The sequence below is a fragment of the Sinocyclocheilus grahami genome, unplaced genomic scaffold, assembly GCF_001515645.1.
Source record: "Sinocyclocheilus grahami isolate Dianchi unplaced genomic scaffold, SAMN03320097.WGS_v1.1 scaffold222.1, whole genome shotgun sequence".
Lineage (NCBI taxonomy): Eukaryota > Metazoa > Chordata > Actinopteri > Cypriniformes > Cyprinidae > Sinocyclocheilus > Sinocyclocheilus grahami.
The window spans coordinates 811,256-826,345 of NW_015505401.1; the positions used below are offsets into that span (position 1 = coordinate 811,256).

General features: G+C 36.2%; 1 protein-coding gene across 3 annotated transcripts in view; it reads right to left on the reverse strand.

Moving 5' to 3' along the window:
* nbeal2 (neurobeachin-like 2) overlaps nt 1-15,090 on the reverse strand; it is a 61,693-nt gene that overhangs the window by 13,530 nt on the left and 33,073 nt on the right. For 2 of the 3 annotated variants that reach the window (XM_016287407.1, XM_016287406.1), the window contains 13 exons: nt 13,532-14,221; nt 11,526-11,701; nt 10,728-10,884; nt 9,685-9,716; nt 9,186-9,300; nt 6,862-7,179; nt 4,659-4,808; nt 4,285-4,442; nt 3,207-3,331; nt 2,904-3,024; nt 1,543-1,703; nt 350-483; nt 117-224 (listed from right to left, as the gene is read on the reverse strand). In XM_016287407.1, coding sequence (XP_016142893.1) covers nt 117-224; nt 350-483; nt 1,543-1,703; nt 2,904-3,024; nt 3,207-3,331; nt 4,285-4,442; nt 4,659-4,808; nt 6,862-7,179; nt 9,186-9,300; nt 9,685-9,716; nt 10,728-10,884; nt 11,526-11,701; nt 13,532-14,221 — 2,445 coding nt within the window. Of the gene's footprint in view, nt 1-116; nt 225-349; nt 484-1,542; nt 1,704-2,903; nt 3,025-3,206; nt 3,332-4,284; nt 4,443-4,658; nt 4,809-6,861; nt 7,180-9,185; nt 9,301-9,569; nt 9,717-10,727; nt 10,885-11,525; nt 11,702-13,531; nt 14,222-15,090 lie in introns of all 3 variants that reach the window. The other variant, XM_016287405.1, reaches the window with a different exon arrangement.

The following is a 15,090-nucleotide window of genomic DNA, read 5'->3' on the forward strand; positions in this document are numbered from 1 at the left end:
ACAGCACACAGGGCATAGGAAACTATGGGGAAAAAAAGGGAGGAATTGAATTGGGAGAGAGCAGGAATGAGTCCAACCAGCAAAAATGGAAAATACTGGCATCACATCAGACATACGTGAGTCAGGTTGGAGGCTTTCAGGAGCTCCTGAGGAGAGCGAGAACCAAAGTAGAAAAGATTGGGTGGTCTGAGACCTAGGATCCTGGAGTAGACTTTGTTCCGGACCTGTTGGAGAATCAAAACAAATATAAAAACACAAAATGCCAACCATGCTTCTGGCCATCTACATCAGCATCCTGTTCCACTGTAGTTTCTCCTGCAGTATAGCAGTTAGTATGTGTCTAGCTCACCCCCTTCCTGAAGTTGATGAAGTAGTGTGCCTGGTCGATGAAGAACAGCTCTAATGCCGATCTCCGCAGGTTGTAGCGCCTCAGGTGGACTTCCCTTAGCTGTGACAATGGCCTCTTGAAATCAAACCCAATGCCTGCAAAGATGGGCAGTGCAGAGCATTCACATTAGAATCATTAATCATATTTTATCCCATACACTACCAGTCAAAAGTCTGGAATAATTAAGATTTTTTGAATGTTTTGGAAAGAAGTTTCTTATGCTCACCAAGGCTGCATTTATTTAATGAAAAACTGTAATGTTGTGAAATATTATAAAAATTTAAAATAAAGTTTTCTATTTTAATATACTTTAAAATTCAATTGATTCTTTTTATGGCAAAACTGAATTTTTAGCAGCGATTACTCCAGTCTTCAGTCTCACATGATCCCTCAGAAATCACTCTAATATGCTGATTTGCTACTCAAACATTTCTTATTATTATACTGAAAACAGTTTTTGCCATTTCAAATAAATGCTGTTCTTTTGACCTTTCTAATCATCAAAAATATGAATCAGCAAAAACGGTTTTCAACACTGATAATAATAAAAACTACCAATAATTGATCATCAATAATAATTGTTAATAATCATCAAATCAGCATATTAGAATGATTTCTGACGGATCATGTGACCGAAGACGGCTGCAAAAAATAGTGAATATGCATTAAATAGTCAGCATAGATGGCCTCGTGGACAGTGCGCCGACCATGTAAGCGCCTTTGCGCTTTGGGCGTCCCGAGTTCGAGTCCCGGCTCGTGGACCTTTCCCGATCCCACCCCCTCTCTCTCTCACCCACTTCGCTTCTCACCCACTTCGCTTCCTGTCGACCTACTGTCCTATCTAAATAAAAAAGGCATAAAACGCCAAAAATAAATCTTAAAAAATAAAAAAAAGCATTAAATATATATATTTTTTTTATTATATTTTACATTATTACTGTTTTTAATGTATTTGTGATTGAATAAATGAAGATTTGGTGAGCATAAGAGACTTCTTTCATAAAACATAAAAAAATAAATCATTATTTTAAACTTTTGACTGGTAGTGTACAGACATTCATAATGTGAACAATGAATGGAGGCTTATCAGAGAGATAAACAAAACGAGCTGGGCGGTATGATGGATGTACTATGCAATACAAGCTGTTACTCACCTTCCTCTGTCTCCTCTTTCTCACTGCTGCCATCGTAGAAGTACAGGTGGTGCGTTGTGACCTCCAGACGACCTGGTACCACGGCAACAATAGTGATGAGCTCACACTCCTCTGAGAGCACCAGCTTTTCCTTCTGGCTCTCCTCCTCGCCCTCCTCCGCCCTGAGGAATGACACACACAACCACACCCTGCTGAACATACACTCGATCACACTAAACACATCTCAAAAGCTGTACACACAAAGCCTTTGCAGGCATCAAAAGGCTGAATCATTACTCAAACGATTCATTCAAAAACACAGATTCATTCAGGAACAAAACACCACTACTGTGCGTCTACTGGAACGTGTAACAGTTCATTCTGCTTTGACTTCAGTGAGGAATTATTTGCAGTATAAATAGACTAAACAGACTTTTGTTAACTAAAACCAAAACTATTAAAACAATGTGTTTGGTAACTGAAATAAAGCTCAAATTAAATAAACTATAAATATCACAAGAAAAACGTACAAACAAAAATGAGAAATGTTGTTTTGGCAACTAACTGAAATAAGTTGCTGTACAAAAATGACTAAAACTGAAATTAAAATTAATTAAAAAAAACTAATAAACATTACAAAAGCATCTAACAAAATTACTAAAACTTTAAGTATAATTAAAATTAAAACTGAACACATAAAAATAAATCAATTCAATATAATAATAAATACTGTAACTTTATATCAATAAATCTAAAATAACACTGGTAAGTTAATCAATATTAACTTCTTGTTTATTAAACTTACTGGGCCGTGCTGATATTTAGAACAGCCTAGTTCAGATTTTGAAAAAAAAAATAAATTTGAAGCCACCATAATTCAAAAAAAAAAAAAAAAAAAAAAAACCCTTTTTAAACTTGCCCTTTTTTTTTTCCAACTTCTTTTTTCCTTTAAAAAAAACTAACACTAGCTTCTCTATTCTTTTTGTATTCTATCTGTTTTCTTTTTATTTACTATACAATTAACAAAAAGCAAAAAAAGGCCTCTAACACTAGCTTGCTCTATTATTTTTCTATTCTGTCGGTTTTCTTTTTATTTGTTATAGAATAAGAAAAAACCCTTGCTACGTGTACTGTGTTAAGCTAACTGAGACTTGTTATAACACTTGTATATCATTGCTCTTTTATTGATTTTGATTGCTTCCATTGTCCTCATTTGTAAGTCACTTTGGATAAAAGAGTAGCTTTTGACTAAATGTAAATATGAATGTGATATGATCGTCTTATTATTATTATTATTATATCAACTTATATATTATATCAGCTGGTTTAGATCACTTGCTTTACAAAGCAAATGTATCTCAGAGTTACATGAAAACACTTACTCCTCAATGAAGACAAAATCTTCAAAATCCTCTAGTTTGTCATCCTCCATGTCACTAACTTTGGCTTCCTTTGCAACAGCAAGAGGGATGGGCTCGGTTGAGCTGCGAGGGCTGTCGGCTCCTGCCGAAAAAAACACACCAAAACACTTCAATATATAAATATTAACAGGGAGTTCAAGCAGACAGATATTATTTAAAAATATCTGGTCAAAGCAAAATGATTTTACCAACAGTCATTGTGAGATCTTTTACTCACTATTGATTTTAACAGATTACGCAGACATTTTCCAGAGTGATACTGACCCATGTTATCTCTCAGTGCGCTGGCATCACTGTGGGAATCAAAGCTGTAATTTGGCACCAGCTTCAGACGCATCTTAGAGTACGTCTCTGCGCTCGACAGTTTCCAGTTCACCTCTGGCTGAACCCTGAAACACAAACACTTCCACTCAGTCCATCATCACACACACCGCAATATAATACCTTCATATACAGCATCAGTGTATACAACTCAACCTCACACAGTGAGCTACAACAGTCAGACAAAACAGTCTGACTGCTTCTATTTGGGATTTTATATATTTAATTTAATAGGTTTTAGTGACCCAAAATGAGTGAAAAATCCTACATAAACATTAAGTCAAGTTTTATATATATTTTTTTAATCCCCATGTCTATCTTTCCAGGTTTAAATGAAATTTAAAATCCCAGATTTCTAATGTAGTCTCAGGTTTTTGGACATCGCTTAAATCTTATTCATCTTAAAGGGAAAGTTCACCCCAAAAATGAAAATGTGCTGTTAATTTGCTCACCCTCAGGCCATCCAAGTTGTAGGTGACTTTTCCTCAGCAGAACAGTAAAGAAGATTTTTTTAGCTTAAACCATGGTCTTTGGCGATTCACTTTGAGAGTCAAAAAGCAACACAAGCAACACAAAATTAATACCCGTAGCTCCTGATGATATAATATACATAATGTTCACTGTCTTGCACAGACCAATCATTTCTTTTCATAAGACCTTAATATATATTCAGGAGCAACAGAATTAATTTTGTGTTGCTTTTTTTGACTCTCAAAATGCTGGTAACCATTGATTTGCCTTTTATGATTCACCAAAGACAACGGTTTCAACTAAAATTCTTCTTTACTGTACTGAAGAAAAAAAGTCACCTACATCTTGGATGGCCTGAGGGTGAGTAAATTAACAGCAACTTTTCATTTTTGGGTGAACTATCCCTTTAAATCTCTCCCTCTATATACATTATTTATTTATTTAATCTGATAGTGATGATAATGGTGCAAAGTAAATAGGAGATAAACGACAAAAAATACATCAATGCATAATATTCACTAAGAATCAAAATATTTGAATGTATGCAGACCTGAGTGCCCAGGCTCTTCTCTCACTGCTCAGTAACCTGCGCTGTGATTTCCAGTGCCTCCACACCACTCCCTGCTGGCTGTTAATCATCTTCTGCACACTGTGGTAGCGGCTGTTCTCTGTGCGCATTCGTTTCAGGTACGTGTCAATGATGAGCTCCTGTAAAGAGAGGAACACAAACAGTCCATGTTATTAACTCATCTGTCATAAAAACATGTATGGTTTGGCTGGGGTTTGAGATGTGCAATGAATAATCCCAGTATCCCCAAGCAGTAGAAACTCATGGTCTGCTCTGTGTGGGGATTGAACACCAATCTTTTGTTTACTAGCCCAACATATTCCCTCTGTGTTTGAATAAATGGGGTTAACAGACACCTGAAACTTGGCTTTGCAGTCGGAGCGGTCCTTGTCTCTCCTCTGTGCAGTGCTCATGAGGTCATCAAAGCAGGAATTCCAAAAATTGGACATCAGGTCATGACTCTTCCCAAAAGTGTCTAGCTCATACTGCTGCATTGTGGACTCCACCTACAGACATACATTTTTTTAAATAGGTATTTCTTGCAATAATATTTGATTGAATGAGACATGTTTGAAGTTACTGTAAAGCAGCCAATATCTGTAACCACACATCAGAAATATATATTAATGTGTTTGTACAAATCAAATGTAAATAGTTAACAGTTAGGATAATCAACCTTTTTTTTTTTTTTAGAATTGTTTGCAATATAATATAATATAATAAATTGCATAAATTAAAGAGTAAAATAATTATTTGAATTGTATTATGAATGTAAACAAACTATTTACAATTATTAAAATTGTTCAAATGAAAAATAATATAGCAATAGTGCATTAAATAATCAATTATTTTATAAGTGTACATTTGAATTGATTTATAAAAAGTATAAATAATATAATTACATACATTAATGCATTCAATAATTTGCATAAAATACATATTTTACTCATATTATAAATGTATACAATTTACAACTATTAAAATAATTCATACTTTAAAATACATTGTATACATTTATAATAATACTAAATATTGCTGTTGTTGACATTTTGCTGCTTTCATTTACACTGTAAAAGGTTGACAGAGTACATATAATAGGCTACATTTTCAAAGTTAGTACACATGTTATAGTGTAATGCTGAATATATAAAATACACATTTTCTTTTCTTTCTCTTCACCTCCCTGCACCCAGATATATGCTTGGGCATAGTGCAACACCTGGTTTACGTCCCGATTCAAGGCATGGTAATATACCGTGTGATTTTATATATACGAACAGTCCAAACAGGTTAGATTTATAAGCACATGCTCTCACACGCTATAATATAATAAATTGCATAAATTAAAGAGTAAAATAATTATTTGAATTGTATTATGAATGTAAACAAACTATTTACAATTATTAAAATTGTTCAAATGAAAAATAATATAGCAATAGTGCATTAAATAATTAATTATTTTATAAGTGTACATTTGAATTGATTTATAAAAAGTATAAATAATATAATTACATACATTAATGCATTCAATAATTTTCAAAAAAACATATTTTACTCATATTATAAATGTATACAATTTACAACTATTAAAATAATTCATACTTTAAAATACATTGTATACATTTATAATAATACTAAATATTGCTGTTGTTGACATTTTGCTGCTTTCATTTACACTGTAAAAGGTTGATAGAGTACATATAATAGGCTACATTTTCAAAGTTAGTACACATGTTATAGTGTAATGCTGAATATATAAAATACACATTTTCTTTTCTTTCTCTTCACCTCCCTGCACCCAGATATATGCTTGGGCATAGTGCAACACCTGGTTTACGTCCCGATTCAAGGCATGGTAATATACCGTGTGATTTTATATATACGAACAGTCCAAACAGGTTAGATTTATAAGCACATGCTCTCACACGCCAGCCTTCATAAATCATCTCCAGGTCACTCTGGCATGATATCCGTTTAATTTAAACGCATGGCTTGTTTTGGATTTGTGAGATGAGGGGAATAATTCAGCATTTTTTCTATCTTGTTTTGGCACTGGATGAACAGAGTCTAAATAAAGAGTTCATCACTACAATGGAAGCGGATTAACTGTCAAAGTGCCCTCACGCTAAAACAAACACAGGCCCGCTGAGTTTTAGAGAGAGAAGACTACAGCTCTGATGCTGGACCACTGCTGAAATCAGCTTTAGCTAAACCTAAATGAATCCAAGATGATTATATATAGTATGCTACAGATGTAAATAAGAGAATGGGTTGCTTCAAAAAAAAGTGTATAATCTTTCAGGATTGAGCTTTGTGTGAAATGATGAGCTTATCTCCTGTTTGACTGAGAATGAGTGCTGAGAGACTTATTTCTGACATTCTGCATCCAAAAAAGGTAAAACAAAATAGGTTTGTGGAAACATATACTGACAAGACAGCGGAAGGGAAGCTGCCAGCTTATCGTAAGGTAAACAGTCTAACCGAGTGTATTCTAAGCGAAGTGTCTGTGTGTGTGTGTGTGTGTATGTGTGTGTGAGAGGGAGATCGGGCTGTACTGACGTGGTTCTGGTAGAACTGCTGCCACTCAGCACTGCTGCAGTAGTTCTGGAGATCCTGGGCGAAGGAGGGGCTGCCGTTGGTGGCGGGCAGGTTGGGGAGCATCTTCTGAAGGGTGGTTCGATCCGCATGCTGGTCCAGAAGCGCTCGGACGATGGGCACCAGAGGGCTCAGCAAAGCCTCGGCGCCCGGGTCTGAGCCACAGTTTGCAGGCCAAAGTGGTGCACCGAGACGACCCAGAAGAAAACACACCTCCTCCCAGGACAGACATAACACAGTTTGCAGCAGGCTATGAAGCTTTAAACACGCCATCTCGCACACCTGAGGAAAAAACAAAAACAAACAGCAGATATTACATGTTGCTGTCATGGTTTTGGTGTTGTGTCTCCCTTTTTTTATTCTGATATGTGTATTGATATTTGAATGTGTTTAGGATAGCACACAATCATATTATGTATTACTGTATTCATGCAGTATATACTATACTATACCATCATTTTTATGTGATATATACAAAATACTATAGTAAAGTATGTACTACACGGAAAAACTACAGAAACTGTAAGTAAATTTCACAAACAATTAAAATGTTATTTTCTTGTAAAACATACTCCAATAATACTTAATTATAACAAAAAAAAAACAAATTTTAAAGTGTTCATACAATGGTTTTAATGTGAAGATGTACAGACATAGAACATAAATTATAGTGTTGTACTATATTATATATATTGTAAGTATAAAATAGTATAGTATACCAATTGAATAATAGCTTAATGTTGACTACATACCGCACAGTACATAATAAAAACATTTTAATGGATACAGTATATGTACTATCTACTATACTTACAGTTTATAGTAAACATTTTTAGTGTGATACATCAGTGTTATTTTAGCATTATACATTACTACTACTATCACAGTACTTATTATGTGCTTTTGTCAATTTTCTTTTTCTTTTTGTAGAACTTTTTTACTTCTACTCTGCTTGAATTAAATTTGATTTCTGTTTTAGATCGAGTAATTTTAGTATTTCAAAATTATTTTACTTCAGTTAGTCATCAAGGCAACATTTCTAATTTCCGGTTAAGTTAGTTTTGAACTAATATTTACATTTTATTTTGTTTCAGCTATATTTAAATAAACAAACGCTATTTTAATAGTTTTACCCAATGCAGTATATGATATACTATAAAAATATACTACATTAATAGAATAATTGCCTAACTACTGGACTGGACTATACATTTTTTAAAATTATTATTTTAACTTTTTTATATATAGTACACAGGATGCAGTAAGCTATTATTCCTTTGAATTCACAGCATTCAAAATCATGTTAAAAAAAGGTTTTCTCCTATTGGTCATGCACACCTGTGTTGTGTCCCCTTGTTAGTCTTGTTCATCTACTCGTGTCTGCCTCTTGTCTTTGTCTAAGGCTATTTCTGAAACAAGGCTTTCACTCTGAGTGGCACTTGTTTATCCATGCTTATTATAGAGTTCCTGTGAGCACAGCAGCTCGTTTATACGAGCTCACATTCATTTATGGTTTTAAGGATGCATTTAGGTTACTTATTTGATCCAACTCAGAATTTCTATGAATATTAAAGTCATGTCAAGCCTTAAGGTCAAAATTAACACTTGCCTAATACCCAATGTATGTATGTATTAGCTAAACAATTCATTTTTTAAATTAACATGCATAGTAAAGTTCAGTGGCCAGTAAGACATATTTGTCAGATAACTGTTTGTAATTTAAGAGTCTTTTTTCCAAACTACAATTGAACTTTACAGCACTTTATACTAAGGAATATAATTACAAGCTTAGTGCTTCCTATACCTTCCAATAGGAAACAAACATGCTTATGAACAACACATTGTAAAGAGTCTTGAGGCAGGCGCATGTTTTCGCTGAAAAGTCAGTTCTTCAGTCAGTTGATATGATCTCATTTGAGTGTGGGATGGGTTTGAGTGAGCCTGGAGGAGAACGATAAAAAACCTCACATATAGCCATATATGGACATCTACTCTCCAATGGAATGAACTGAAGCTGTTTACAAAAAAAGCTCTTTATAGCCCAAAGGCATATCTAATAATCCTGAACACAACTGTGTGCGTATGTTCAACACTCCACCTGTAGAAGGGAGTATACCTAGCGTCCACCATGAGTGATTTTTAGTTTTGTTTGAAACTGTCATAATATAATTGTTCAGTCCATCCCACATAATCAGCGAATAAAAAAAACACATTTGTAAATATCAAAGAGCAAGAAATTGAAAACACAACTCTGGAATTCTTATTAAGACGTGTGTATATGTGTGTACCTGTGGGTTCTGCTGCTGCTGAATGTATCCAGTGATGATACGCAGGCCGATCAGAGACATCTCTTTGAGCTCAGCGGCCCCCGCTGACCCAGGGGTCGTGTGCCATGCCTGCAGCCTAAAAAAAGCTCTTTATAGCCCAAAGGCATATCTAATAATCCTGAACACAACTGTGTGCGTATGTTCAACACTCCACCTGTAGAAGGGAGTATACCTAGCGTCCACCATGAGTGATTTTTAGTTTTGTTTGAAACTGTCATAATATAATTGTTCAGTCCATCCCACATAATCAGCGAATAAAAAAAAACACATTTGTAAATATCAAAGAGCAAGAAATTGAAAACACAACTCTGGAATTCTTATTAAGACGTGTGTATATGTGTGTACCTGTGGGTTCTGCTGCTGCTGAATGTATCCAGTGATGATACGCAGGCCGATCAGAGACATCTCTTTGAGCTCAGCGGCCCCCGCTGACCCAGGGGTCGTGTGCCATGCCTGCAGCCTGTCCAACAGATTCACCACCCCCTCAAAAATCTGCCCCAAATATAGACACACTCTTAAACTCATTCACAAATAAACATATTGTATTCAATAAAACATCAGAATAAAGTTTCCCTAAATAAGAATTTGTACACTTATTAAAACCAATATTACATATATGTACAAACAGTACATATCAGTTTCTATGTTTGAGAGACTTATCCTTATAATTATGAATTTGTATGTTATATACTAGGGTACAATGTGGTCATTTATGACTTAATATTTCCATTCAGCAAGGATTCATTAAATTGATCAAATATGATGGTAAATACATTTATAATGTTACAAAAGGTTTAAAATGACCATGGTTTCTGAACAAAAAACTAACAAAAAATTAAACATCACAACTATGTTCATCAATGATAATAATAAGAATGTTTCTTATGCACCAACTTAGCATATTATAATGATTTCAGGAAGGATCACGTCACAGGCATAAATTACATTTATATTCAAATAGAAAATTAATATACATTAATATTCAAATAGAAAGCAGTTATTTCAAATTGTAATAATATTTCACAATATTACTGTATTTTTATCAATTAAGCTCAGCCTTGGTGAGCATAAGAGACGTCTTTCAAAAATATTAAAAATCTTACTAACCCCAAACGTTTGAACAGTAATTTATGCAACAGCAATTTTATGTTTAGTTTTGCCTAAACAACAACAACATTGAAATGATTGAAATATGATTAAAATCATATGTTGTTTTGATTCTGCATCAGAGGTCTCAAGAGTCAGATCAGATTTCAGGTCGGGTTTATTTATTTATTAATTTCATAATTTGGGATGTGGCGTGTGCAATATTTTCTAGGTCTGTTTCCAAAAACCTTTTTTTTTCTAACATATGAAGAAAAAAAATCTAATTAGATTTGCATGCACAGCCTAATATCCTAAACGTGGATTTCTTTCAACTTCCTGTTTCAAACTCTTCTGGCTTTGAAATAAGAGTGTGTGAGTTATAATATCAGAGTGAGAACATATCCATCCATTCCCCACCTTCTCACTCCATAGTGTTTGATTGTCAGTGCCCTCGGCGAACAGGAAGTCCTGGAGCAGTCTGAGGAGGCGGAGCAAAGAAGGCACATGGGGTAGAGACACGCCCTGAGAGTCCCTCAAATCTGACAGAGACGACTCCAGCATCATCTCCAACAGACTACAACATACACATAATGCATCTGTAACACTCCCACCAGCTTATAATACTCAATGTCTTGAACAAGTCATCAGACAGACACACCCTAAGACTTAAAGAAAAAACAAGCTCTATGGTGATGCAATGCTTGAGCCACACCAAAGAAAAGCAACAGCCCTGTAGCACAAAGAACATCTGCCCTCCAGAGATCCCCACCCTGCCCTCATCTGAACCAAAGGAATCCAGAGAACACTTTCATGTACCGCACCTCACTTCAGTCTCAGCTCATTGATCTCGACTGGATTTCAAATGCAGTAGGTTGTCTCATAATGGAGGTCATTTACAACTTAAAATAAGATTTACAGGGCACAAAATAGAAAGATGCCCATTTTCCTCTACTTCATTGAAACTTTAAAGTCATTGGCACTTCTCCCACGCATTTAAATACTTCAGGTGGGTTAGGAGATTGTTCACTCAAGGTTCATCCAATTCCAAAAAGTTAACCTTCAAAGTTCAATCTGTCTGAAAAGATGTCAGTCTTCATTTTATCTCTCTGGGACAAAGGAATTGTTAATGCAGTGCCTTCTTTCTCAATTTTTTTATGAGCTGTCATTATATCTGAATAAGTAAGTTTTAAAGCATTAAAGTTTTAAGCTTCTGACCTGCGTTTGATGTCATCAGGTGGCCGCACCAGCTGACAGGATGAGCCAAGCTTGGTGAGGACAGAGAACACCTGACCCCTTTCTCTCCATATCACATCCTCAGACCCCTCAGTGCCACTCCACAGCACAGAGAATATGATGTTCGTCAGCAAATTACACAACTCCTCCTCGGGAGCCTAATGGGGGAGATAGAGAGGCAAGTTTTCAGCTAACAAAGTTATTAAAGTAATACACATGGTTTGAGGGCCCCCTTTTCAGCTGTTTGCGATTTACTAGATAAGGATTTTTTAATTAAAGGGGTCATATGATGCGATTTCAAGTTTTCCTTTCTCTTTGGAGTGTTACAAGCTCTTGGTGCATAAAGAAGATCTGTAAAGTTGCAAAGACTAAAGTCTCAAATCCAAAGAGATATTCTTTATAAAAGTTAAGTTATTAGTTTAAGTATTTGCTATTGACTGTTCAAATGCGGAGTTTTGCGCAGCGCAGAGTAACGCGTCGTGTGTGTGTGCGTGAGAGAGGAACAGGGTCACATCACAGGAGAGTGAACTGCTTGTCAAAAATCATAGCACATCAGCTGTCTTAACTGCGGCTTGTGTACTGCATCATCACGGTGTCCGTCACCCGACTCTGTTGCCCTTTCGGGCTTGAACTGATGGTAAAACTAACGACATTATTAACTGTCTTGATATTTACTTTGAAAGCTGACGCTCGCGATTATGGTAAGGGGCGTTACATTTCCGACGCGTGCTTGTGGTGTTCGGCCAATCACAATGCACTGGGTCAGCTGGCCAATCAGAGCAGACTGTGCTTGTCAAAGGAGAGGGCTTTGTTGAAAACGACATGTTTGAGAGAGGCGGGGCATAGAGGACCTACAATAATGTACAGTATTTGAAAAATAATGGGTTTTTTGAACATTAAAGCATGTCAACATATTCTGTTACACCAAATACACAAAATAATGATCTTTAAAATAGCATCTTTGAATGATCTTTTAAAAAAAAGTATATATTTACAATTTCTGCCCAATAACATATTTTAGGATTTGGCATAAGTAGAGGAATGTATATTCGTTATAAAACTGTCCATAGAGCTTATTAGATAATATTTTATTAATTTACTTTGACCTTGCTTCTCCATTTGTCTTTAATTACACCCTCAGTCTGCTGTGCCTGTAGTTATCTTGTCTCAGGAGCTGCATTCTGCAATCACCCCCTCAGCTTTTATATTTACTATTCCCTACATTACTTTACTAATACAATCCACTGAATGAGTGAGTGACAACAAGTAAGCAAGTGTTCAGCACGATTAACCGGTAGAAATGTGTCAACCAGGGGAGATTTTGGACTTGTTACGCTATATGCGTGAAGATGGTGCTCAATGTGCGAGGGGGTATTGAACGTTATTTATATTTATTTTTGCTGTGAATTATATGGTTTAATACACACACTTGTATGTGTCAAAATGCTGTCTTTGCAAGTATCCCTGTGTAAACAGTAATTTTGAAGCAAACAGCTGAGAAAGAAAACACCTGTATATTGGATCTGGGCAGCTCTTAAAGTGACAGCAGTTTAATATTCCCGCTGTCTGTCATTCATGTTACTCAAACAACAAAAGAGAGAAAATCTCTCACTGCTCTTGACTAAATCACTTTTGTAGCTTTAATAAGAAGAAATATATATTTAATTTACACAGCGAAGAATATGTAGTATTTTATACATTTGATTACTTTATACAACGTGTGTAGCATTTCTGTAATTAGTATCTTATTCTTATTTAATCGCTGACTGTTTACTTGTCTTCAGTGAGCTTGAGGTTTTTTTTAATTTAGGCTATTTATTAGTTTTTTTGTGAAATTAACACTAGTGACAAGAATTAGAAAATTTCTATGGTATCAAAATTTTGATATCATAAAGACCTTATTCAAAGCAAATATAACTATATTGTGATATATATCATTACTGTGAAATAAAATTGGTCATATCGCCCACCCCCAGTTCAGCATGTACCTGTGGGTTGGATGTGTTGGAGATGGTGTCTGTAGGAGGTTCGGTGCTGTAGCTTGTGTTGTCCAGAACGTTGGACAGACTGGAGCTCTTGCGTGGCCTCATGCCTGGGAAGCTCTTACTGTGCTCCAGAGGAGAGGGGGTCTCTGGCTGGCTACCCACAGGTGTCTGGGGTCCTTTTTGAAGGCTTAGTTCCAGCTCAAAGGGTGAGCTGAAGGGTGAGAGCGGCTGGTACACGCTTTCCTCTTCTTCCAGCAAACGGGACGACGATGGAATGTCTAAAGTGTTGGACAGGGTGGACGAATGACTGCTTTGTTCTCCGGAGTCAAATGGCTTGAAGTGCAAGGAATCGCTCTTGAGTTTTCCGGTTGACGGGGGAGACTGGGAGAGGTCAGAGTAGCCCTCAGACGCATCCTGAGCTTCTTCCTCCTCGTACTCCTCTTCGTGGCGGGCAGTGAGGGAAATGTAGACGTTCTGCCGAGTGTCCTCCATTACACTGTCCTCACGACGGAAGACGGGTCTGGAAAGAACAGGGTCCAGCGAGTTGGTGGGGCTGGACAAAGAATTGGATTGGCTGAGAACGCGAGACTCGTACGATTCTTTGATGTAGAGTTTGGTGAGAACATCCTGCCAGCCTGACTGACGAGCGAGCTGCTTCACATACTCTTCATTGGAGTAGATCAAGTGGAAGAGCTACAGGGATGAAAGAGGGAGAGAGAAATGTTAATTTACTAATTTAATAATAATTTAGTCAAGAACATACCATTCAAAACATGTACGATTAGAAATGGGTTTTGTTTTGCTACAAAGTGTTTTAAATGCTCTATCATTGTGTTGCATTTTGCAAGTGAATGTCAGATGGACTGTATTTTGTGGTTAAGCAAGTGAAACTTATATTGTCAAATGGGTAGAATGGGTCAAATGGGAGATTGGCTTTTGTTTGGACATGTGAACCTGATATGATTTGAACCTGAGTGAGTCAGCTGCTGAATCAGTAAAGACTCTTTAAAAATGACGGATACAGTGATTCATTGGTGAAGGATTCATCAGACTAATTCAAATCTGTAACCGGTGAGTGATATATTCTATATTATAAATCAGTGTTTCCACTAAATTAACACATCCCTATCCAACGTCACAATTAGATAACTTGTGTATGATCTAGAATCTTGCGTTTTCCAATCAGAAGTATGATTCATGTAGGCTCGTAATTATTATATTTCTGACTCTACCTAAAGGGCACATTCAACGATATGTGAAGGCAGTACGCTAAACTGTTAGCAAGCTTGCTCTTAGCAACTTTGCTAACCAAAGTCTAACTGAAAAAACTGTGTTTTCAAAGTCCAACACCCCATAAAATAAGCTTATCATTAATACTGGTTGAAGCTGGTTGGCTAATCTTAGCTGGATTTATCTGGTTTAACCCGATCAAGCTGGTCTTCCAGCCCTGCCAAGCTAGTATTCGTCTGGTTTTAGCTGGTCTCACAACCTGACCAGCTAAGACCAGACTTACCAGATAAAGAAGTGGTCAAAACCCCTCTAAAACAAGTCTGCTAAACCAG